This window comes from Eutrigla gurnardus (assembly GCF_963514095.1).
Source record: "Eutrigla gurnardus genome assembly, chromosome: 4".
NCBI lineage: Eukaryota > Metazoa > Chordata > Actinopteri > Perciformes > Triglidae > Eutrigla > Eutrigla gurnardus.
In genome coordinates, this window is record NC_139918.1 from 17,493,441 (window position 1) to 17,517,693 (window position 24,253).

General features: G+C 41.3%; 1 protein-coding gene across 1 annotated transcript in view; it reads left to right on the forward strand.

Annotated features, from left to right (window-relative positions):
- Positions 1 to 24,253, forward strand: part of clstn2a (calsyntenin 2a) — a 129,681-nt gene that overhangs the window by 58,964 nt on the left and 46,464 nt on the right. The window contains exon 2 of the mRNA XM_084008015.1: positions 7,108 to 7,230. Coding sequence (XP_083864141.1) covers positions 7,108 to 7,230 — 123 coding nt within the window. The remainder of the gene's footprint in view (positions 1 to 7,107; positions 7,231 to 24,253) is intronic.

Here is a 24,253-nt window from a genome sequence, read left to right on the forward strand (position 1 = left end):
CTCTTCAGACGCTGAATTCTCCACTATGTTCTCCAGTAAGTCGCCAATCAAAGCAATGAGAAGTGAAATCTGCTAAAATCCTCCATAGAGCTGAGAGAAACTACAGATTTGATAGATATGGGAGATCTGTGTGTTCGTCAGAGAGTATTTAACTCATCTCAGGGAATTAGAGTTATCTAATTGCATCCTTGATATTGCAGATTGTCTTCTATATCATTAAGAGCCTATTGATAGTTAACACATGAAAAGGGTTGGTTTAGTCAATTACTTTCCACACGCAATAACGTTTGATAAAAGATCTTCTCCGATACGGATGACCTGTGCCCCGTGCTGTAAGACCTTTACCTGCAGAGAGGTGTTGCAGTCATTTAATTACTTTCCTTACTTTACTCACCTCCCTGACAGAAAACTGTGACATCTGAAGTGATGTTGAGGACACACTAATGACTTGAATTTAATGTGTGCTGTGTGTGTGTGTGTGTGTGTGTGTGTGTGTGTGTGTATACCATTATAAATTGTCTCACTGCTTTTACTCTTAAACTAACAGACTCATAAACACTTCCCCATATCCATATAACAGACGAGCCTTGAAGAGGGTTATTTGTTTTAACTGCCTCATTAGAGAAACCGAGAATAAAATATATTATTTAATATTTTGATACCCATCATGGTGTCCGGGGAGACTTTTCTGAAATGTAAAACATTTATGTGTAATCTTCTTTTGCACAATAATTAAAATAATTTTAGAATATCTCTTATGCTCTGAATTTCTGTAAAATTAACTCGCAGTCAGTTAAGAATAATTGAATGCAAGTCAGCAGTACTTTAGTCTGGTTCTGTTAATGAAGCTGGAAACCGAGAACGAAGAGCAGCATCTCTGAGCGACGTGTGAAAACGACAAAATTATTAATATTGAGTTAGAATAGTGTTTTGCAATTCATAGCACACACTTAAACTTGACAGATTTTTTTTTTTTACTATCTGTTTAATTTTTGAATCACCTTTGAATAAGCCTTTGGTTAATACTCAAATGCCAATAATGAATAACCATTAGCATATGACTACAAACAGTTGAAGGATTTGTGAATTCTTTGCAGAAAAGAGTTTGATGTTATTTATTCTTATACAACATTAATAAACACATCAGTACGTTGAAAAGGGGTTTATTAACAATAAACAAATAAACGTGTGTGTGTGTGGTGTGTTCCAAGATGGCGGATGTGGGTGTCGACCAGTCAGCCATGTGGAGCGGGGGTTTCTCTGTGGGGGCCTTGTGGCTCTGCCCGGAGACCAGATTTCTCTTTGTGTGTAATTAGTGTAAAATATGTAGTGCTGTTAGGAAAGTTGGATGAGTGAGCGTGCAAACTGTCTTTTCTAGATCACTAACAACTGAACACACTTAACTAAACAATACGTCAAACAGAAAATCACTTGGAAACATTAAGGTCATCACATTCAATTTCTGTCCTAGCTATGCCCAGATTGTTACCAGTCCTTGAAGAAGGGTTGGTTGTTCCTCTGAAGAAAGGTTGCTGTCTTCAGGTTCCTGTGAAGGAAAGTTGCTGTCTTTGGAGTTGTGGAATTTCTAGTGAGATGCGTCTCGACTAGGAATTCTTGTCTTTGTTGCAGAAGCAGGCTCCAACAGCCAACTTGTTGGCTGTTTTGAGGGCTCGCTTGGGGACTTGAGACCTGTGGTCCAAATCCCAGGAGGAAGAGGGAGGTGGGGAGACCGCTTGTCTGGGCGGAAACCCAGAAGAAAGAGAGAGACCTCTGTTCAGTTCGAGGTCGCAGGAGGAAGAGAAAGATTCCAACTTGGTCTGCTTGGTAGGAAGCAAACTTCTACTCCTATTGACCAATCACAATGGAATCTGGAATATTGTTTCATAGACACAAACCTTGAGGTCCCAACATGTGGATCAATTGTTACCCAAAGCTTGGATTAGAAAAGCTGCAGTGATAACACACCTGAGTGATATGGTTCTCCTTCTCCCTGTCTCTTCTCTAGTTATTTATTTTTCTCAGCTAACGAGGAGGTGTTTAATTTATGGGGTGTCATCGTCTCATCGCCATCAAAAGCGTTAGGTGTGTCCCAATGCTCTGTCTTAAATCATCACTTTTGGAGGCCTCTGCAAGGTCTTTCCCTACATGAGAGAAGTGGAGTCCCCTTGGATCGCTATTATTATTTGATGATGTATAATCTCTGGCATGTCATGTATCAAAGAGGAGTTTATTTTAAGATTTTAATAGGGAAATAAATAAAGGATTTCCTGTATGTCCTATAGGCGGTACGATATTCCTTATATAGTAAGTGTGAGTTATGCACTCCCTTCTGCTATTATCTCTCCTAACTCACCCCATCGCCTTCAGGATGGCTGCTTCTTATCTTCCTTCTTTTTGGTCACTCTCTAACCTTTCCATCCTAACTCTTTTTATTCACTCTCATCGTGTTCTTCCACGTTTTGCTTTGTGGCCTCCGTTTCCACATGCTGTTACAAATCGTCTTCATGATCTACTTTTTTCGTTGAGTAACAACAGCTTACAGGAACACAGTCACGCAAATTGTGTCAACAAGTCACCCATTAATACAGAGCTGTAACTCTGAGGATACGTGTGTGTGTGTGTGTGTGTGTGTGTGTGTGTGTGTGAGTGTGTGTGTGTGTGTGTGTGCTCACCCAGGTTTAATTAATGCTCATTCTAGCAGGGCACTGGGAGGTCACCGTAGATGTTCACATCCTCAGTCTGCTCCCTCACCTTCAAATTGCACTGAGGTTTCGTCATTATTATATTACTGAAGTGCTGTTTCTTCCCTTATTTTTACTATTCTTAGCTCCCTGATCCACTCCAGTTCTTTCTCCAGTCTCTCTCATATTTTTATCATGTGCATAGGATACATTATCTCACTTTCCTCCTGGTGAGGGACATTTATGATTTACACTGCATTAGAAAACCTCTAAATTCTAAATAGATTGTCAAGTGCCTCTTGAAATTTGCATGAAACCCCACTGTATTGGCTTCTCTGTGCAGGTTACCAAGTGTTTTAGGACAGCCAGGTCTCTGGTTGTATTGACTCTTTTCATAGTCATTTTGTCTTTGTTCTTCGTCTTCTTCGTTTTCTTGTTATTGGAATTTAGCCTTCTGGGTCTGTGGAGGGATTACATCTATTCCACTGGAACATAATTGTAATCAAATCAATGCTAAAATAAATGGATTCTGACATGATTTAAATTGATCAGTACATACTACAGTAATGCAGTTTGTCCTTGAATATGAGCTGGGACCGAAATTAAATATAAGATCATCTAACGCATGTGTCCCTACAGTAATATGTTTTCGTGAGCCTCTGTCCCTCTGTGCCTCTTTATTTGGATTTCAATAGCAGGATGGACAGTTGACAGTCGCCCTGCGGTAATGTTATTTACAGGAAAACGCTATGTTGTTTCTGGGTTTCTGTTCATATTACTGTCACATCAGATTTGATCCAGCACTGTACTAGAGCCACTTTGAGACTGTTTGTTCTACAAAGTGAATTAGTCCTCCATAATGTGCATCCTGATGCTGTAATGGTTGCAGATGCTCCCTCGGAAATGACCAAAGACACCTTGTATTTGCAGTCAATGACACTTGTAACGTAATTAGGAGCAGCATCCTACCACAATGGTTTTAATTTGCTATGGCTCCATTGTTTCCTTCGGTCGCTCGGTCCACCACTTTGGTCCAGTTCCAGAGGAATTTATGTTGTTAAGTGCCAGATGGATTGCCATCAAAGGGGGAATTGACATTCATGGTCCCCAGAGGATCAATCCTGATGACTTAAAGGATCCCCTGATGTTTCCTCTAGTGCTACTGTGAGGTTTGGGCTTTTGAGTTAAATCTCAATCCTCAATCTGAATGGATTGCCGGCAAATTTTGTACACACGTTCCTTCCAGACGAATTGTCACTGCTTGACATTAACGCTTGCCTGGGCCAAGTTAACTCCTAGTTCAGGGAAGTGGAATCCCTCATGCAGTTGTCTGATCAGCCAAGGAAAGTAATATTAGTCATAGAAATCCAGAGATCGGTATCAATGCTTTCCAGTCGCCGATCCCTGTTGATGCTACAATGTGAACAACAAATATAGCGTTGAAATCAGAAAAAGAAGAGCTAGCTAATGTGATTTGTTCAAATTCCAGTTTATTTTATTAATAGGCCCCTTATTAATGGGCAATCATGTACTTTCCTGAAGGAGAAAAGCTTTATGTCCAGGCCTGATTGTCAACTTTGTGATCCTCTGACTTTTCCTCCAGCACCGGCATCAAGACAAATTTTGTAATTTGCCCAATATTTTGGTTTAAGACGAAAAATCAGCAAAATGAATGGCCATCAACCTTAGCTGCTAATATCCTAACGTAGATTGTGACCTGTTTAACATTATGTCTGCTGAACATCAGCATGTTAGCATTGTCATTTTGACTGTTGACTGATGTTAGCATATAGCTTCAGAGCCGTTAGCACGTTTGTAGAGTCTCTGCTTCGTGTAGGACTTCGGAGCAGGGCTGACGTTGGAATGGTGGATATTTTTCTCTTTGAATGCAAGCTTACCTTAATTTTTGTTTCATTGCTGCGGCTCAGTACAAGGATGTCAAAGATGAATGCACACATCACTAATGGCTTTGCACTCGTACATGTCATGAAAGGCGTTGGAAACGGCCCATTTCCATGGTCCGATGTGTGCTCTTATATTTTTTCTATATATTATATATACATAAAGAGCCAGAGCTCTGCTTCCCCGACCAGCACCCCATTTGTGTAGGATAAATGTAAGACCTTGAGCTCAAAATTGAACCTGCCATCCATGAGTAAACCGCAGTAGCTGTGGGCTTCTATTAGACTCACTAAAGACATCTTTAAATGTAAATGAAATGCTATGTGAGCGCGATGGATTAATATATTTACTCTGGCAAGTGCAAGCACATAAAAATGAAGACTCAATTGAATAATGCCCGTTTTATAGTCTGTTTTATAGTCACCTCAGTGGCACAATCTAATATGGTCTTGGTTTGCAAGAGTCTCTTTATGAGATTGTTTCAGTTGATTTCACGCCTGCTTTTGGGACATTTTTACCATCACAGAAGAGTGAATCCAAAGAAAGCTGCCGTTAAACATTAGGTTTTATTACTGTATTAGGATTAAACCATACTGCAATATACCATAAAAGTGTGTGTACTAGTGTGTCTTTCGTCAATTGCAAGTAAATGGTCCTAGGTCTAAAGATGCCTGAACACCACTGGAAGACAGACCTTTACTCTGCACTTTCCAGGAGAGTATAGCCATGCTGTTTTCTGCAGTGCTTTCTGTCTCCTGCATTAGCATGAGACGAGACTACTGGTATGAATAATGTCTTCCCTTATGGTCCACTCTCACTCGTTATAATGGACTCTACTCTGTCTCAGCAGGACGGGACTCCCATCTAAAATAATCAGTAGGTCAGTGAAGGAGTAGGAGGAAGGTGCGAAAGAGAAGTAATGGCACGATCATCGCATTTTGTTAAAAATTCATCTCATTATTACATTTTTTTTAAGCCAATATTTTTTTTATCAGTCGACAAGTTTCCAAGTGTACTAATTTTTTCATTGGCACGGTTTTCTTCAAAGCTTAAAACAAATATGTTTGCCTTTGAACAGGCCTAAAATGTCTTTCCTATTCCTATGTATTTGTTTTACTTTGACCCTGTTCTCTCAGCTCGGTACAGGGACGACCAGGGAGGAAATGGAATAGTAGGACAAAACTAGTGAAATTTGTCCAAACAGATGAAAAGCTGTGAGCGGGTTTTGGGAAGAGTTGCATTTTTAAATCACTGCCAGCTGGACATGTCATCTGCTCATTGGCATGAGACAAAGCGTTCCTCTTCAGTGGATTGAAAGGTTAAGTTGACATCCCAAGTCCCTGAGAAGAGTGACACTTGCACACTAGAGATATGCGAATGTGTGTGTGTGTGTGTGTGTGTGTGTGTGTGTGTGTGTGTGTGTGTGTGTGTGTGTGTGTGTGTGTGTGTTTGTTTGTGCAGATGCACATATGTTTTTTTCTCCGGGCGGGTCTCTATCTTAAATGTGAGGCCGTGCTGCCAGGAAAGTGGGAGGAAGTTTAATTTACAGTGTGAGGAACTACGTATGTGTGATGGTAATCTGTGTTAATCTCCAGCTCATTATCCAGACCTTTTAATCCCAGCACTCTCTTGACGGTTGAAGACCACTTGTTGTAGACCAGTAGCACACAGGTGGAAATTGAGAGAATGAGGGGAAATGTGTTTCTGTATTGTCAGTATAGATTACTCACTAAAAATAAGTGTTTATTGTGTTTTCTTTTTTTTTTGTCCCTTGGTGCGGTTCAGTCCTAGAATGTGGTAACTTCTAAAGTGCACATCGAGTACAAGTGTGCAATGTAGCTATTGGTGAAGAGACACATGGCTGTCTTTAACCTTCCCAGGCCAGCACAGAGGTATTAGAGTCAAGGAGTGTACACAGTAACGCACACTGGAAGGAATGTGGGGGGGGAAGGATTTACTGTGTTCTTACCTTTTCTAAAACTGAGCAATTTATGTTGTTAAATTTGTTATTAAATTGTGTTAATGGAAAGAATATGACACCACAACCACACAATGGCAAGGACTTTAAGCAGTACATTATTAGGCTTGGCTTTGTGGAGAAGTGGAGAGAAAAAATCGCTTAGAGAATATACTATATAGTATAATATACACATTCCACTTCTCAAATTTAAAATGTTTTAGAATTTTTGAAAGATTAAGGGTTTTTTTCCCACTATTTTGTGTCGGTTCATTACATCAAATCTACAAAGTATTCATTTTGGATGAATAAATAATTTTGTGAAGCTATTAAATAACCATTACTTTTTTCCCCACATTGTTGTTCTCCATTAGTCCTTGTGTCATGTGTTAAAACCTAAGAGATCAATCTGAAACCAGAGGCATGATCACATTAAGATGTTTAAGGCTTCCTTGCTGTTTCATCATTAAGTCCTCTTGAAGTGAATCAGCACATGTATGTACAGTTTGATGAATGCTAATTACAACAATGTGTGAACTGAAATGTGCATTTGTTTCTCCTCCACAGTCAACAAGCACAAGCCATGGATCGAAACATCTTACCACGGTGTGATCACAGAGAACATGGACACGGTGCTGCTGGACCCTCCGCTGGTGGCTCTAGACAAGGACGCCCCGGTTCCCTATGCTGGTAAGAAAACACAAATATACAATATCCACCCACATTTAGAAAGTACAACCGATACAGTGTACACATCCTCCCACATGGTTGCCTCACACGCACACATTGGCACTGTAACACGGACGCTTCAGCACTGTGTGCAGGGAACTGTGGTGACTTCACACCACAAGACAAAAACAGATGATCTAACAGTCTCTGTGCTCACCATTTGGCATGGAGAGTGAATTCCATTTATCACCCTTAGCTGTGTAAAACAAATGGGTTTTCCTTCTTTTTTTCCAACAGCCCTTTCTTCTCGTGTAGCAATGCTCAAAAACTCAAAAGACAGAGAGGCTTGTAAATAAATAACTAAACAAGTATTTGTTTTTGTTCCCATGGTGGATTGGATGTCAGTGTTTTACTGTAAATTGGATTTTGCTAGACTGATGTTAATCTGTGGATTTTTGCTCCGCCCTTATATCATTGTATTTCAACCTTCTTCATAATTATTACAATACATGAACATCAAAGGCGTCATGTCTTTCATATCAAACGTGTGGGTTCACACAGCATTCACAACAGCAGGTACTTTAGGTTGGGTGAAGGATTGATTCAAGCTTACGGGGCTATATGAAAATGCATTTATTTTCATAACCTTGTCAGGTTTTGAGTTTAGAAACATCTCCCTCACTCCCCCTGACAGCAGCCTATTCAGGGCTGCTGATAATTGAAGCCATGTTTCATCCTTGTCCTTGCTGCTGAATTCCCCCACTTAACCTGACCCGCAAATTGTTCTCAAGAGTGGAAGAATACAGAATACTCCTGAGCCTCGTCAGCTTTTCATGACGACGATGTTTGTTTTCTAGCCTAAATCTTAATTTGACACGATGGAGCTTCTTTATTTTTTTACAAGCTGGTCTATGATTTTACAGTTACAAAGAACAAGAATTACAAAGAACAGTTTTAATAAAAATAAAAATGACACCACACAAGAAGCAAGACATTGTTTTGTCTGACCCAGCCTGAGTATCATACATATCTATGATGTAGCACTTGTTTTTTTGCTAGCCACAGTACCGTTTATTAATGTTCTGCTTTTTATAAATAAATCTCTAAAATGTATTATACATAATGTCATACATTGCAAAAACGGGGGGTATTGACCAGCGGGCGTCCCCTTTAGCAGTATTTAATGTTAGTATTAGATTTATAGATGCTCTGCATTCACTGAAAGTCTAGCTACTGAGAACTCGCTGTACTTTTTTGAGAAAAAGTTTTCCAAAGTGTAGTAAAAACTCCCTGACAGTCCATGAATAAGAACTCCAGGACTGTTTCTAACGTTTTATTGCCTCTCATGTTTGGTTTCCATTGAACCTGGTTCTGGGAGTGTAGTACTGACTGAAAGTTATCTGGTGGAGTCACAAACAGGGGACACGTTTAATAATAACAGCATGATATCGTTATATACCTCCACTCCACATGACTGTGTCGGGGGGGCTGATTATGTTGTCAAACACGAGCTGCAATCAGGAGACCATCATGCAGGTGCGGCAGAGACGACGGTAACAGGAAGGACAGAGACGCAGAGAGCTTTTATAATTGGACAAACTCTTCTGTGACTCAAAGACAAACGAAGAGGCTTTTGGCAGCTAACACTTAACAGCTCATTACAGTGAAATGGCTCCTATTAATCCCAGCGCTGACAACCATGGAAAACTGATACTCAGCTCTTCTCCCTGTTTTCCTTTTTTTGTGTGTGTTTTTGTTCTTATACCACAGTCATCACTTCGTGTCTTTTTCCATGTTGTGTGTGAGTTGTTCTGCAAATAATGGGTGGATACAGGTGACCTTGAGGAGTGTGAAACAGCATGGAGCCCATATTAAATGCTCTTCTTTTCCTCACAGGGCCCTGTATTTCATATACTGTGTAACCCCAAGGCTGTGGCATATGTAGACGTACTGCATATGAAGATTTAATGATACTTCGGAGGGGTTTAGGGCGTTTTGGCTCGCCAAAACATGGAGAAAGATAGAGAATATATCTTGCAAAAATAGCTTTATCTTTTATTCATCAAAAGATGCTGAAGATATACCTCGACCGTCATTGTTCCTCTCTAATCAAGCAGTACAGCCTTTTACGTACAAAGCTTTCCCTAGCAACCGAATCCACACCGCGGTGAAGGTTTAATGACGCGGCAACGAGCAGCCAGACAAAAGGGGAAATTAATTTAGATTGTTTCCCCCCGTGATTAACACTTGGTTTGTTGACTTGGGAAGGTCAAGCCGGTGAAATATGGCCTGAGAGGAAAAAGCAGCGCTGTGTTCTGACTTCTGACTGGTGATATTTCTCTCCTTGTTTTCATTGCGTGCGTTGTAATGAATAAAACCCATACAATCGCTACCAAGGAGACTCGGGGAAAAATGGCCATCAGAAGAGCAGCTCGGCCCCAATTTATCTCCCTCTGCACTCCTGCTACAGCTCTCCCTCATGCATACCCTCCCCCTCCTCTGCTGGGAGTCTTAACTATTCCCTCAAATCTTTATCACAATCTGCGCCCGTGTTTCTCTCCACCTAGTGCCACATTACCTCTTCCTCAACCCGACTATCCTCCCTCCTATTCTCCGTCTCGACACTTTGCTCCGAGCGAGCCCACGTACACGCACAGTCACTTGTGCGTTACGGACACTCTCATCAATCCTGGTTTTGTTTTACGGCAGAAAGGAGTAGGCTGTCCTTCTGGTTCCACATTAATTGCAGTGTGGGAACATGCACCGGGATTGTTAAGTACTTGCCTATTTTCTCCTCTCTTGTACGTTTCTCTCATCAATTCCCCCCCCCCCTCCCATCCACTGGCCTTTCATTGCTCGTGCGTCTCTGAACGCCTCATAATACATCTGCCTCATTCTCTCGTCGTACCGCACCTCATCTTTACACCGTTATAGTATTTTTTTCCCCTTTTCCTTCCTGTCTCTCGTTCTGCCTTCTGCCCTCTCCTGCGGTACCACATTTCACTTTGATGTAAACTACCCACAGTGGGTCTAACTTGAACATTATACGCTGAGACATGCATCCTTGAGATGAATTGTTATTACTGCGTGGCACGATGGCATCCTCTATCCTCTGCACCTCCCTCCGACGCCTCCCTCGGAGCAAAGGTGTGTGGGTCGAGGACTATGTGCTGATCAAGGGTTCTCAATCACATTAGCATGAGGAATGGAGGCAGTGGACTCTAGGGTGCTGCGAGGCAAGCAGGCAGTTTCATTTGCTTATTCTTTATCTCGAGGCCACAGTCAACAGGCACAGATTCTCCCCATTCATCATGGTACCGGGATAATGTGCTGTGGTACATTGTTTCTCCTGCAGAACCCACACGGGGTAAAGGAACAAAAGTTAGAGGGAAAGGGAGAATGGATAGCAGCGAGTAAGAAGGGCGAAGACAGATGGACAATGAAAATGAGACGGTCATCACTGGCAGCTGCTGCACAAAATTTGATTAATACCATTGGTTGGTTTATGTTGTGTGTGTGTGTGTGTGTGTGTGTGCACAGGCGAATGCACACGTGAATGTGTTTGTTTAAACTGTAATTCTCTGTATTTATTCCAGTAAATCCAGAGTTAGTGTCTTTAACGTTTAACTGTTTTGAGTGTGAGCCTGAACGCTTTGTTGATTCTTTGGTGCGTACTTTCTCATTCATCACCGTTGTCATAATCATATATATATATATATATTAAAAAAGGAAGCATGTTTGGGATGTTTTTATCATGATGAAACTTTGTTCAGACAGACTCTAACCTTGCCTGATAAAACACAGCCCTATTTTTGAATGGACCAGTTGCTGGGCTGTCTGGCACAAAAATGGACCTTTGTAGTCTTCCGACCACTCAAAGCATATTCCACGATATGTCAGCATTTACCTATTCACACACACCCACACACACACACACACACACACACACACACAGAGAAAGATGTATTTCTACGGTTAACCTTGTAATTTTAAATGATGTCTCCGACTATTATAATAACCTCTGCAATATTTTGGCCTACCCTGCATAGTGTTATCGCGGTCTGTTGTCAGTCTGAAGGCGAGCTCATTAACAGAATTTTAATACAACACTCTAGCTGGAAATCCATATCTGGTGGCGAGAACACCAAAAATGAACCATCTTTTTCTCTGCCTTTCTTGCTTTGATTGTGAGGAACATTTCTCCGTTAGGACACAATTCATCAAGGTGCGTGTATAGAAATTCAGGCTTTCACACTTCTGAGAAGTCTGTCAAATATTGTCTGGTCAAGTAAAATCACTCTCAATGTTGTGTCAAAAAATCACCATTTATCACATTATGTCCATTTATCATTTCTTTTCATGATCCAAACCTCTTGAGCCTGACTTGATGATTATGACTAGTTTGCTATTCAAACTTCCATCCAGCTGAGAAAACATGAGAAAGATAATTTATGTGAGTGTTCTATTTCTACCAAACATACAGTCAAAATGTTGCTTGTATGATATAGAAAACATGTGACTTGACTTTGAAGAGTCCAAAACAGTAGTGAGAAGAATGTCTGTAAAACACGCTATTTGAATTATGTGAGCATTATTTACAATACCTGACTGTGGATAGTTAAATAATTGTGAATGATTATCAGGAACAATCATCCCTGGTGAATAGACAAGTTCTCATCGCTCGGGAATGTTTTTGTTAGAGTTGTATTGTCCCTTTCTTTTGTACGGGAACAATGCTACCCATGACAATAACAAAATACGTTTTCCACCTGCAAAGGAACAGCAGGATGGCATATTATTACAATTATAAAAAGACCGACGGGACATTAAGAGTAGAATGGACAATTGGAGTAAATAGGAGACAAAAAAATATAGAAGCAGGCTATTGTGATATGCAGTGTGTGTGTGTGGGAGAGAGAGCAAGAGAGAGAGAGAAGGGAAATAGAAAGGGATGATGTGATGGATCATCAAAGGATAAACCAGAGCATTGAAGGGACAGTGATCAAATCGTGCGGATCTCTCCGTCTGCCCCGAGGTGAAGAGGAACACATCACTTTCCCAGCCTCTCCCTTTCTTCCTGGCTGTCCTCTCTGCCTTTTGTGTAGCTGTTAAATTTCTGCAGTGGGTGCTCGGTTGTTAGGTAATAGTGAGGTAAGTCTGCAACATGAAACAGTTGCAGAAGATCAAAGATCCTGTATGCTCTTTAGAAGGCTGACACCTACCTGCAAACCGGATTTCTCTCTGCTGCAACCGACGCAAGTATACCTGCGTGAAAATACCTTCTCGGATTTTACCGGCACCTTGTCCGTTAAAGCTAAAGTAATAACATCAAGTGATGACATCAAATCACTAATTAGTGGAGCGTTTAGGAAGTAAAGGCGTGTCTCACAGACGTTTGTGGAGATCCCAACAGCAGAGAAAGGGGAATAACTGAAAATATAACTGAAAAAGGGATACAACACTTTTTAAAACGTATGCCAGGCCCAGTCCACTGGGGTTTGGGAGTTGTAGTACAGTTTGTCTCTGTAAGTCTTTTCTCCCCACACTGTTCTCCCTCCATTTTATCTGTTGAGAGCAGGAGAGCGGCTCTCAGTGAAGTGTCAGTGTGTGTGTATTGATACCTTCTCCTCGCCTTAGGACATGAGGGTTCAGCACTACGCCTACACAGCCTCCTCTCTGTTTGCTCCCAGCAGGACACAAACTTCTTTCTGACTTAGTCTTCTCAATCCCTCTTTTGGTTTCCCCTCTCCCTCACTGTGTCCCTCTGCATCCTTCATCAAGGTAGGTCCTCATTTCAACTTCCTCGATCCTCTCATTGCAAACCGGGAGGAATTTCACATTTGTCACATTAAAAGCTTCCAAAGTTTTATTTTGATCAAATCATTGTAGGTCCGGACTGTAACTGTTTCTTTCAAAATGTAAATTCCGTTAAATTATTTCCTGTCATGAAATGAAATGTCAAAGTATAGCCGATGCAATTACGATAGTGATTTATTCACCTGAATAAACTTCATAACTATTGAACAGAACAACGAAGTGGAAGCAATAATTCCTAAATAAAATAAATCCGGATAAATTAGTATCAAATTCAGAATTAATACCTAAATAAATATCTAATATGAATGTGGAATTACAAAACATGAGTACCACTTGTCTGCTTGCTGTAAAATCAGCTGTTCCTGAGACGTCAACATTTTGTAAGCCTTTTGCTGGAAAGAATAATTCATTGAATAATGGAGAAGTGCATTCTGAAAAAAATATCTCATGCAACCTGCATAGATACAAACTCCGTCTGTCACACATTTATGTCTGCAGAACACGGAGTGTTGGCACGCTCCCTAAACACCACGATGCAGTGTGTGTGTGTGTGTGTGTGTGTGTGTGTTTTATTTGTCAGAGCGTTTGAGTATATGTAAAGGTAGACGTTTGTTTCATCCAGCGTGGAGCCTTCAGTTGTCAACAGGCTGTGAACGATTGCACTTACTCCATCCCCTTTTGAACCCGTCTGTGTTTAACTGTACTATTAGTCTCACACGGGGCCATTTATCTTTCATTCCTTTGTATTTAATGTGTTGCTTAAGACAGATGGACTGTATGACCTTAATTAAATATCATCTTGTATTTTGCGTTGAGCATTCGAGGCTGATGCATCCTTATCTTGTTTTAGTGAAAGTATTTTACTTTATAACTAATGAGTCAATTCAAACACCAAGAGGAAGGGATTTGTCACTATCTGGAAGAAATTGCGCGTATCTAATTTTTAAAATATAATTCATATTCTATTATTATAGTTTAATGTAATTATCCAACTGGCTGTGACAGGATGTGAGGAACTTATCCAAAATAGTCTGGATTTAATGAGCCCTTTTTAAATAAGTAACTGGCCTAAGCCTTTTCCAGTTTCTGAAAAGATACATCAACAATTGTATATTGTTTTTTGGAACACGCTGACAAATGAGGAAACCAATCTACATGATGGGGATGTGCCGAGCAACATCAGAGTGTAACTAAGGGGGGGAAAGGCTTCACAGGTTAATTGTTAGCACACAGCCAACTCACTACTATATGAAACAAACTGCTATTTAATGTGTATTTTAACGTCCAAAAATAGTTCTGGTAGATCTATCTAGTTGTGTTAATAAACTGTTAATAAATGTTAATAAACTGTTAATAAATGTGTTGACAAAATACTCACTCTTCATTAACACAATTTAAAAAAGATGGGCCTGATTTAGAATCTAGACTTTAAAAAGAGTTTTTCATAGTTTATTGGGAAAGTCTGTGTTTCTGGTTGTGTACAGACGAGGTGTAAGGTAGAGCAGTGGTGAGACGAGGTGTAAGGTAGAGCAGTGGTGAGACGAGGTGTAAGGTAGAGCAGTGGTGAGACGCGCTGCCTTGCTTTTTCTCCCGAATTGGCGGCTGAAAGAAGCTGCTCTTCAAGGATATAGAGCATTGACCCATGGTCGTGATGTGAGATGAAATTACTTAATGAAATGTGCAGTGAATGGCAGCTGAAACTAATCCAGCAATTCTCTGTGTTGTGTCGCTCGCTCTCCCCTGACAGTGGGCTGACAGGGCCTCGCTATCCTGACAGGCCAATTAGACAGCAATTTGCATATCTTCCTCGCTCCATTTGCCTTGCTCATGTGAGCATAAAATAAGATGATCTGGCTTTTGGACCTGTGTACGACATCGGAGTCGCATGCACAGACTAACTTCACCGTCCTCAATCCACGACCCCTAACTCCACCCCGTCTCTCGTTCATTGTAACTGACTCTGACCTTTGTTGTCCGCCCATCCTCCCGTTCCTATTTATGTTAGCCTCAACTTCAGCTCTCGTCACTGTCATCCTGAGCAGCGCTCCCCGACTGGTGTTAATTGATAACGGCTTTTTTCCCTTCCAAAAAATCCTTCAGTTTCAATTGATATGTTTGACCAATGAGCAATATATGGCAAACTAACCAAGATCATAATGTCTGCTGTAGTTGGAATTGACAGACCAGTGTTGGTTATTCACATTAATGTTGGTATTCTGTGCTGAAAGTATTTGACCATGTGTGACTAGTATTGTTGGTGTACCTTATGCTAGCTGGCACAGTTATGTCATTAAATGTACACGTAGTACCACGTTACGTCGTTTGTTTGTCTGGATATTGCTAAATATGACACACTTCAAAATGTGTATCATGTTTCATATTCAGCTCTTATGTTCCCAAATCAGCTCAGACTCATGACCTAACTGATTAGATAATAAGTATTATTAGTTGAGTGAAGCCCTTTTACACTCAACTGTTCCAACGGTCAATGCAATCAACATAACCCCCAGAGTCTTATAAAACTTTAACGATCAGAGCTGTAGCCCAATTTAATTAAATTATTTTATTTAATTAATGTCAAGAGGTGGGGTTTGGTGAATGCATTTGTTTTCAAGCCAAAGTTGATTGAAACTTTCTCAGTGATGCTTCAACCTGAGAGACCTTGACATTCTAATCCCTGTGTGTGTTGATTAATTAATTGATTATAGAAAGTTGATTTGGTCTGTTTTATTGTAAACTTTCTCACTATTAATATTCATATGTTATAAAAATGCATTAAACAACAGGAATAAAACAAACAATTTTGGGAGCAAAATAGTTGCCTCTTTAATCTTCGTATTACATTAACATGATCCTGTTAATGATCCACAAATTAATTTGAAGAGAAACACTGTTTTTCTGAACATTACAGTCTCCATCCCATCATGCTTCTCCTCACAGCCCCATGTCTACCTGTATTGTAATTAATGACGGGCAGCTCCAGGCCAGACTCATTAAAAAAAAGATGACGCATGCAGCAGTTCCCCTCATTTACCCGGTGTTTTGGATGAAGACGCTGGCGGACGACTGCCAGTAACGGACGATCCTGAGGGACTTATTAGAGGACAAAGATGTTTTAATTGATCCACCATTTTTCATTGAACTGTGTTAACGGTTAAACATTCAAGCAGTGAATCTGCTGTGTGTCATTGTGGCGTGGCAGCACACGACATCACTCCCAATAGAGATGGAGAGGATGCCGATGCCTGCGGCCTTCAGAGGGCTTCAAAGAAAAAGGTGTCAGTATAGGCTACTAATAGGTGGTAATAAAAAAAATATCCTTTTTTCTACCTAGCTGGCATTGATGTCACGATTGAAAAGAAATAGTTGTTTGTGCCTATTTAAATCCTCCTTTCCCCTCTGTTTTAATGCATCATCATCTTTCCCACCTGCTATTCATTTTTGGTCTTTTTTCCCCCGACTGTTTAAGCACCTCAGCTGTTTGGCTCTCCGAAATGCTCCCAGTTTACTGCCAGTCAACTGTTAGATTGCTTCTATTCAATAAATTAGATTTCATCCTCATGGTCCAATCTCCTCCTAATTAAGTGCCTTGAACACACAAACACACACATAACCTTAAGGCAGAGTGTGTATTCCTGGACATGGGTCTCCAGGGTCAATTATGGGAGTGTAATGATTGTAATTGGCTAATTTTCAGCCCATTACCCTATTTTATGTCTCATGCAGCGGGTTGTAATTTCGTGCAAGAGTGATGGCCGGTCTGGCTCTGGGTGATAGATGGTAGTCAACGGTAGAAAAGGGGAGCTCTGTCATTAATAGTACCTAGAAATGAGCTGTCATGTCACCAGACTCACACACAGGGACAGAGTGGAGGGCAAGAAGCAGGGGAGATGTCCTTGACGCAGTGCGAAGGCTGTGACTTCAAGATTACAGGCAGTATACATGTATGCTAAAAGCATAGGTACCAGGCAGGACGATATGGCCAAAACATGTTATCCCCATTTAGGTCCTTTCATATCTCGATCAAATATCATAATGAGCTGTCATGTCACCAGACTCACACACAGGGACAGCGTGGAGGGCATGCTCTCTGGTAATTCAATAGGTAGTCTAAATAAAATTATCACATGGTAAAGCCTGTTGAACTTATTTATATTTCTGTCAGCTCTACATTGACTTTGCTTGCATGCATCCATATAAATACAGTCTTTAGATTAAGACAATCATTTATTTTATCTACACTGGGACATTCACGTAAGAAAAACTCTTATGAATTCAGCTATTCTGATCATTTCTGAACATCATTTTATGATATCTCGATATATGATTTTATCATGATACGATTCCCTTGAAAGATGATAAATTATCACTATTTTGGTGTAGTTATTCAGAGGCTAGATGTCCACGTAGATGGATTCAAACCTCTGCACAAGGAATATCATAAATATACTTTTCTAGATTCACGATGATGTCATTTTTAACACCCAGTCAGAGCATAGTCAGACATTGCCTTTTTGTCCAGATTTCTCTCTGAGAATATCAGCTAGATGTCTTGTCTACTTATATTTCTACAGCATGCGACTGCATTTCTTTTCTCCACTGTCACATTTTAGCATACCAATCACAGTGCAGAGCGAGATCACCTCTGAAGTGGGATCGGGATCTGACAGCAAGTGGAATAAGATTTTTGTGTGTCTTCACCTGCCACTATGCTTTCCTTCAGTTATCCGTAAAAAAAAAAAAAAGAGGAATGCTCACTTTTCCAGAAGTGCCAGAACGTATGAAAGGCAATTCCAAACGAGTGACAGAGAAATAGATGAGGGGAGCGAGGACCATCAGTCAAGTGTGGAACAAAAGTCAGTCAGAGTTCTAGCAAACATATACTCGCAGCAGCTCCCTCTGCCCTGGCTGCGAACGACTTCAGACTGACCACTGTAGCAGGAAATCACGTTTCACAATACAGAGATACTGTATGAAGATGTCCGTTTTGAGTGTCACTGTCAAGCTGAATTGCTTTGAGAAAAGTGTCGGTAGCCCTTTTACAGAAATATGAAAAAAACAAAGAGAACACTGTCGTACGTGCCTTAGCGCCATCAAGTGATTGTGAAGCAATTAAGTGACATGTTTTCTCTATTGACATCCTGAATGGAAACAACAGTAATTATAGTAGATCAAAAATAAAAATCGATCAAATGCCCTTTGAGTGCTTTGCTTCCAGTAAGAAAACAGAGCAGCATGCTATTAAAATATAATACTTTGAGTACAAAGGTTTATGGTAATTTCATTTTCATAATTAGAGAGATGAATACGGATCTAGTTCACTGCAGTCTGCTGCTGGTGATCTATACGTGCCATATAGCCTCGGTACATAAAGCATGACGCCTTGAGCTCTACAGCACTGCAGCTGAACTCATTTCCAGTAGTGTTATTAGTATTTGTTTTTAATCTAGTGTTGCACCACTAAGGATCTCGTTGTCGTCATGTGTTAATTGTGAGACAGTAAGTGGGAATAAATACAAATAGAAAAAAAAAAAACAGAAGGGGGAAAAAGGAAAATTCCCTTATCTATGTTCCCCTAAATCCCAGTGCACAAACAGATGAAGACCGTCTAATACCAACTGCCTGCCCTTCTAAGACCTTTTGTTGACCTTTCTGGTGTCATTTGACTTTATCACAATTGGGGCTGTCGCTATAGTGAGGATTTCATCAGCTCACAGTCCATATGGTTGGGTTATTATGTGGTGACATATTCCTTTCTGGTGGAACAAAAGATAGACAATATTTCACTATTTTTGGTGGTTAAAATTGCCTCTGACAGCCTGCAACATGATGCACGTTTGAATATTCTTGTTTCATGTAGTGAGTGTGTACATCTGGTGTTCCTAATAGCAGTTTGGGGTTAAATACTTGCAAAGGCTGAAAGTTAATGGGATTGGAAATCAGTGACGCTCAGTATCTGCACCTGTCCCAGCTAGAGTCTTTATTCTCAGAACCTAATTTCCACTCAGGCGCTATGTCTCCCCCCCAAACACACACACACACACACACACACACACACACACACACACACACACACACACACACACACACACACACACACACACACACACACACACACACATTTAGTGTTTCCACCTTCACTTGTAAATTATGTTGTCACACAATACATAAGAGAAAGTAAATGTGACAGCTTAATGTGTAACAGGACTGAAAGGCATTGGTAAGCACACAAACCCGCTGTTCTTCCAGTTCCAGTTTCACACTGAGATTCATGGTCGCAATTCTTTCTAGAAAAATTCTCTCTAAAAACAAAACGACACCTTCCGCCGCTGCAGAGCTGACAAATGATCAAACATGACAGCGATGCACGCATGATCTATTGCCTGCCGTCTGTTATGACAAACATAACTAGCATGCAGAGATCAATGAAACATGACAGATTAGGTTATCTTAACCCACACAGCATATCAAAACTACACCGCTCATTACCTCCTCTCAAGATGTTTTCTCTGAATTTACCTGATGAATGTCGCCCGCGGTCTCAACCACCAGCCCACTCCCCTGCTGGCCCACCTGACTGATGGCTCAGTTGTGTCATATTAATAAGCGTGCATCAGCATGCAAAAGGTCTCCCGGGGTTCTCAAATGCCACCAGGTTTCATTGATGTGGTGTTTGCTTTAACTCATGCAATAGTTAAACATCTAACGTGAAAATGATTGCATACCCAAGTATTCATTAGATGTGGAGAGAAAAAAAGGGCCTGCTGAGACAAAAGGGGAAGCGTGTGATACCAACGCTAACCTTCATGAAGGTACAGTAGCATCTATTTGAGGACTGTTCTATTACTATATTGTTTTAGCTGGATGAATGTACAATATATATGCAGTGTGCATATCTGTCATGACTTAATATAAAACCACCATCAGGTGTGGTTTAACATTTGATCCCCATCTCTTTAATTCCATGATAAGATTTTTTTGGAGCTAGACAAAAGTTCAGTTTCAAAACTCATACTATTCACATACCAAGTGTCACTTTATAAAGTTTTCCTCAGGCGGCAAAATCCGGCTCGGAAAAGTGAAGCCACAGCGGAAGTGCCTTAAACTTGCATTCTCTTTCCTGGTCATCAGGGGGCGACACCTCTGGTTGCAAATAGAAGTCAAATTGCATGGAAGTCTATGCGATTACTCTACTTCTCACATGATTTATTTTCTCAGTAAACAACTCTAAGATGACTTGAACATTTAGATGGAAACGTTACCTTGAATTATGAAGCTAATTTTGTGAACAGCTTCACACAAGAAGCCAGACGGAGCCAGATCCAGTAAGGGTGCTGCTCGGGTTGCCACTTGTATTCATCAGATCCACCCGTCGCTCCTCTGCAGTCCAAATATGGTCACTTCCGTTCACTGGTTGCAAAGATTCCAAAATGGTGACCGCCAAAATGCTGAACTCAACCCTAAGCCACAAACCAGTGGATGAGGTCCACTAGGCTATGTCCACTTCTGACTTCTTCAAGTTTTAATGGTTTCATGCGAGAAATGAACGCTTTAGATTCCCAATATGTGGTCAATTTATGAAAATAATGCCCCTTTGGAAATTTCCTGCGATCGTTTTTGGAGATGTGAGAGATTTCAGGGTCCCTTAAAAAATGTTTGGCCATCATGTTGCATATTTCAGCCGACCCACTAACATACATCGCCAGGCACGACTTAGAGTAGTTTCCAGCTGCAACGCTATTAGCCTTATTAATATGCAAAAACATACACAATTGAAGGTGCAATGGCAGAGTGGCGCTGTTGCTATGAAATATCCGCTCGTGCTTGTTGGCCCCCGGGGAAGAAAAGTTCAGTTCTAACATTTCCAAAGTCCAGCTTTAGAAGACTAGATCCAGCATCAGCTGAAGTGAACCAGCCGCTATCTGCCCACACAGACGACACATGCGAGCCAGCAGAGCCCCGAAGCTCTGCCCCTGCTGCAACACAGTGTGCTTGTTGCGTGTCGTGTGTCGAAATTGCAACCAAATTAAAAAAACGCCATTGGGTCCTCAGCAGTACACCCACCGAGTGTGAAGCGGATCATATGAACGGTTCTGGAGATGAGGGAAGAAATCACAGACAAACAGAGATTTCTAGCTGTGGAGTTGGATAGCTTTGGGCAGTATGGTTATCAAAGTAACACAAACCCAATACTCATGGGTTACAATGAAAAATTATCAATTAGCGTAGGAAGCGTAGGTCTGTGGATATCTGCCTCAATTTTAGATGCATTTTCGCATGCCCTTGAAATGAGGGCACATTTATGTAATTAATTCATGAGTCAAAATAACCCACTCTTAAGCAGCAAAGCAAACCACAAATTTATATTGTAATCAGAACACATATATCGTCGAATATTGTATATCAGGAAAATAAAAACCATCTTCCAGCATCGCTGCCTCGGCCCGTGTGAGTGTATGCGTGTGTGTTTGTGTGCAGGGAAGCTTGTGCATCATAAGACAGGAACCGTGTGTGCGTGTCTTCTATAAACCAGCGGGCCGTGTCGCTCTCTTCTCGGTGAGCTGCTGAGCTGAGGGAGGTCATGGTCAGAGACACTGTGACATTTACAGCTCAGAGGCTTACAGAGACTCCCCGCTGTACCTGACGGTCTATGGTGATCTCCGAACCAACAATGTCAGCCCTCATTCCGACAGAGGGGTCGTCGGAAATGTAGAAAAAGAAAAGAATCCCAATGATGTGAGTTGCACTTAGGAGAGGAGACAGGAGGAGGGGAGGGATTGGGTTGAAAAGATAATAAACCGATGATGTTAGGTAGGAAGAAGGCTCGCCAGGAGAGCAGATTGACCGCGGAGAATGGTCGCAGTGATGTTATGTTAATGAAATGCATAGCTTTTTCCGGTCTCCTGTGGAATTTCAAAAATGATCATTGAAAATTACAAACATTGCTCCGGGTAACAAGTGCTTTTCTTTGCCTTCCGCTGCGAGTAGACGGAAATGTCTGTTTCAGCTTTGGCAACAGCAGGCGACTGGTGAGCAGGGGGGGAGGGGGATGTGAGACAGAGGGTAGAAACAAGAGTGGGTGAGACGTGTCGGGGCCAGGGTGAGAGCGTGGAGGGTTGAGCGGGGCATCTGAGGGTTGATGTTAAGAGCTGAATAATTGCTTACTGCTGTGAAATCTGCTTTAGCGAGAAGGAACGTGGGGAAGAGAAGGTGAGCAAGAGGAGGGGAAAGCCCACTGAGATACTCAAGAGGTTGATCGCGGTATTTATACCTGCATTAGTTATCACAGGTTGTAGTTTTATCCCTCTGTATCCTTCCTCCTCCTTTATCTCTCCCGCAGCTTTGTCTCTCGTCTCAATCACTTTTTAATCCACTCCTTTGGATCTCTTTGACCTCTTCTGTACTACAATGTCAACGGTGTCCCCCACAGTGCTCACGCCCCCGGCGTTCTCTTTCCATTTGGTGGTGGTGAAGCGAAAAACTAGGCTTTGTGGTCCAGTGTTAGATGTATCAGCCAGACCCCACTCACAATTCACACGACTATTTTGGTAAACAATGCGTTTACCTTTTTTTTCTGTTTATTGTCACTGGAGAAATGTGCGTTTAAGCACCAAGCTGGAGAGAGAGTTGTTTTGCAGTCTGTCACGACACTCAAACTCCTGATCTTTCAGTCACAAGTAGTCTTTTAGCTGCTCATTGTTGTGCCGTCAGCGGTAAACGCTCCACTCCTTCCTATCGGTTATGAACACTCCAGCCAAAAGGCTTTTCAGAGCTTTTCCTCTTCAGCATTTAAGTCACACAAACTACAACTTCACGCCGTTCAATTAACAGCCCACACTGACAGCCGCAGCTCATCCGATGAATTCTAATCCCACAACTTCAGAGGCTGCAATTAACACTAATTGCATAGCAGACCACCATGTCCCCAGGAGAGTGAAGGTGTATTGTCTGCGATATTGAATTCTCCCCGTTCCTTTATTGTGTTGTCCGAGGTATCGGCGGTCCTGGGCGCTAGATAACGTGGAAGGTGCGTGCGTGTGCATGCGTGTGTGCGTGTGTGTGTTGCGTGGGTGCATGTGCTTCCCATCTGTGTGTGCTGTTGATTTGTCACCCTGAGGTCAAGTGGATAGTGCGACAATCTCCCAAATGCAATTAGGAAGTGGCCGGCTATCTGAAGGAGCCCGGCGAGACTGTGATGAATTGCTCCTGCATGTCTCTCTTTAACTGACTCTGAGCCTGCTGTGACTGCACCGTCTACATGTGGGCACACACACACACACACACACACACACACACACATTCAAGTTGTGTTGTGTGAATACCGGCCCGTTTATTGCATTTCAGACCACCAAATAGACTCTAAAGAAATTGATGGAGATTTGTATTTATTTGCAGTGAGACCTTTCACTGTGGAGATGAATGAGGTGGGAAAACTGATGCTGGTGTTTCTGACAATGTTCCATCATTGGACATTACAGGAGATATTTCCTGCTGTGGCTCGAGACCGCTGTAAATTATTCGAACGCTGCCTAAAGGCCATTCTTGATTTATTTCAGTCAGTACCCTATGTATTTTTTCGGTATTCTGAGAGGTGGAGATTGTGGTTGCACGTGCTGAACTTTCAACAGATCGTGTTATGTAGTCACGATGCAATTTTTTTTCTCACTTTTAATGTCCGATTCTTATTTGACAACTGTCTCATCAATTTACTTTGCTTCTCAAGTTTCTGTAGTGTAAAGTAGTGGAGTAAAGCTTTGAGTGCAGAGTTAAAAGCACATGTCAGGATGTGAGAAAATCTACAGAGGCTCCACTGACATTCAACAACTTATCCTGCAGTTAACCGCCTGCCGCTCAGTGTCCTCATCAACCTTAAGACAGGACGGAGAAAATCCCATTAAGGCCAACAGGAGCTAGGCTTAGTGGAAGGCTGTGAAGACTCACTTGTTTTCATCTTCATCCTCCTAGAACTGCAAAAATAGAGGAGCTTTTTGTTCCTTCTTCTAATGATCAGCCAATGTAATTCATTTGAGTTTTTTCGCTCACTGGAAGGTTGAGAAAGTAGATGTACTATCCTTTATATATATTGTTATATATTCAAAACAATGTAGGCAGGTATACTCATTCATACACACACCTAAACCTAGCCTTGATATAAAAAAATAACTCATAATTGATGTTAGAGTTTGTACATATTGTTAAAAAATTACTATTTAAATGCAAAACCGAT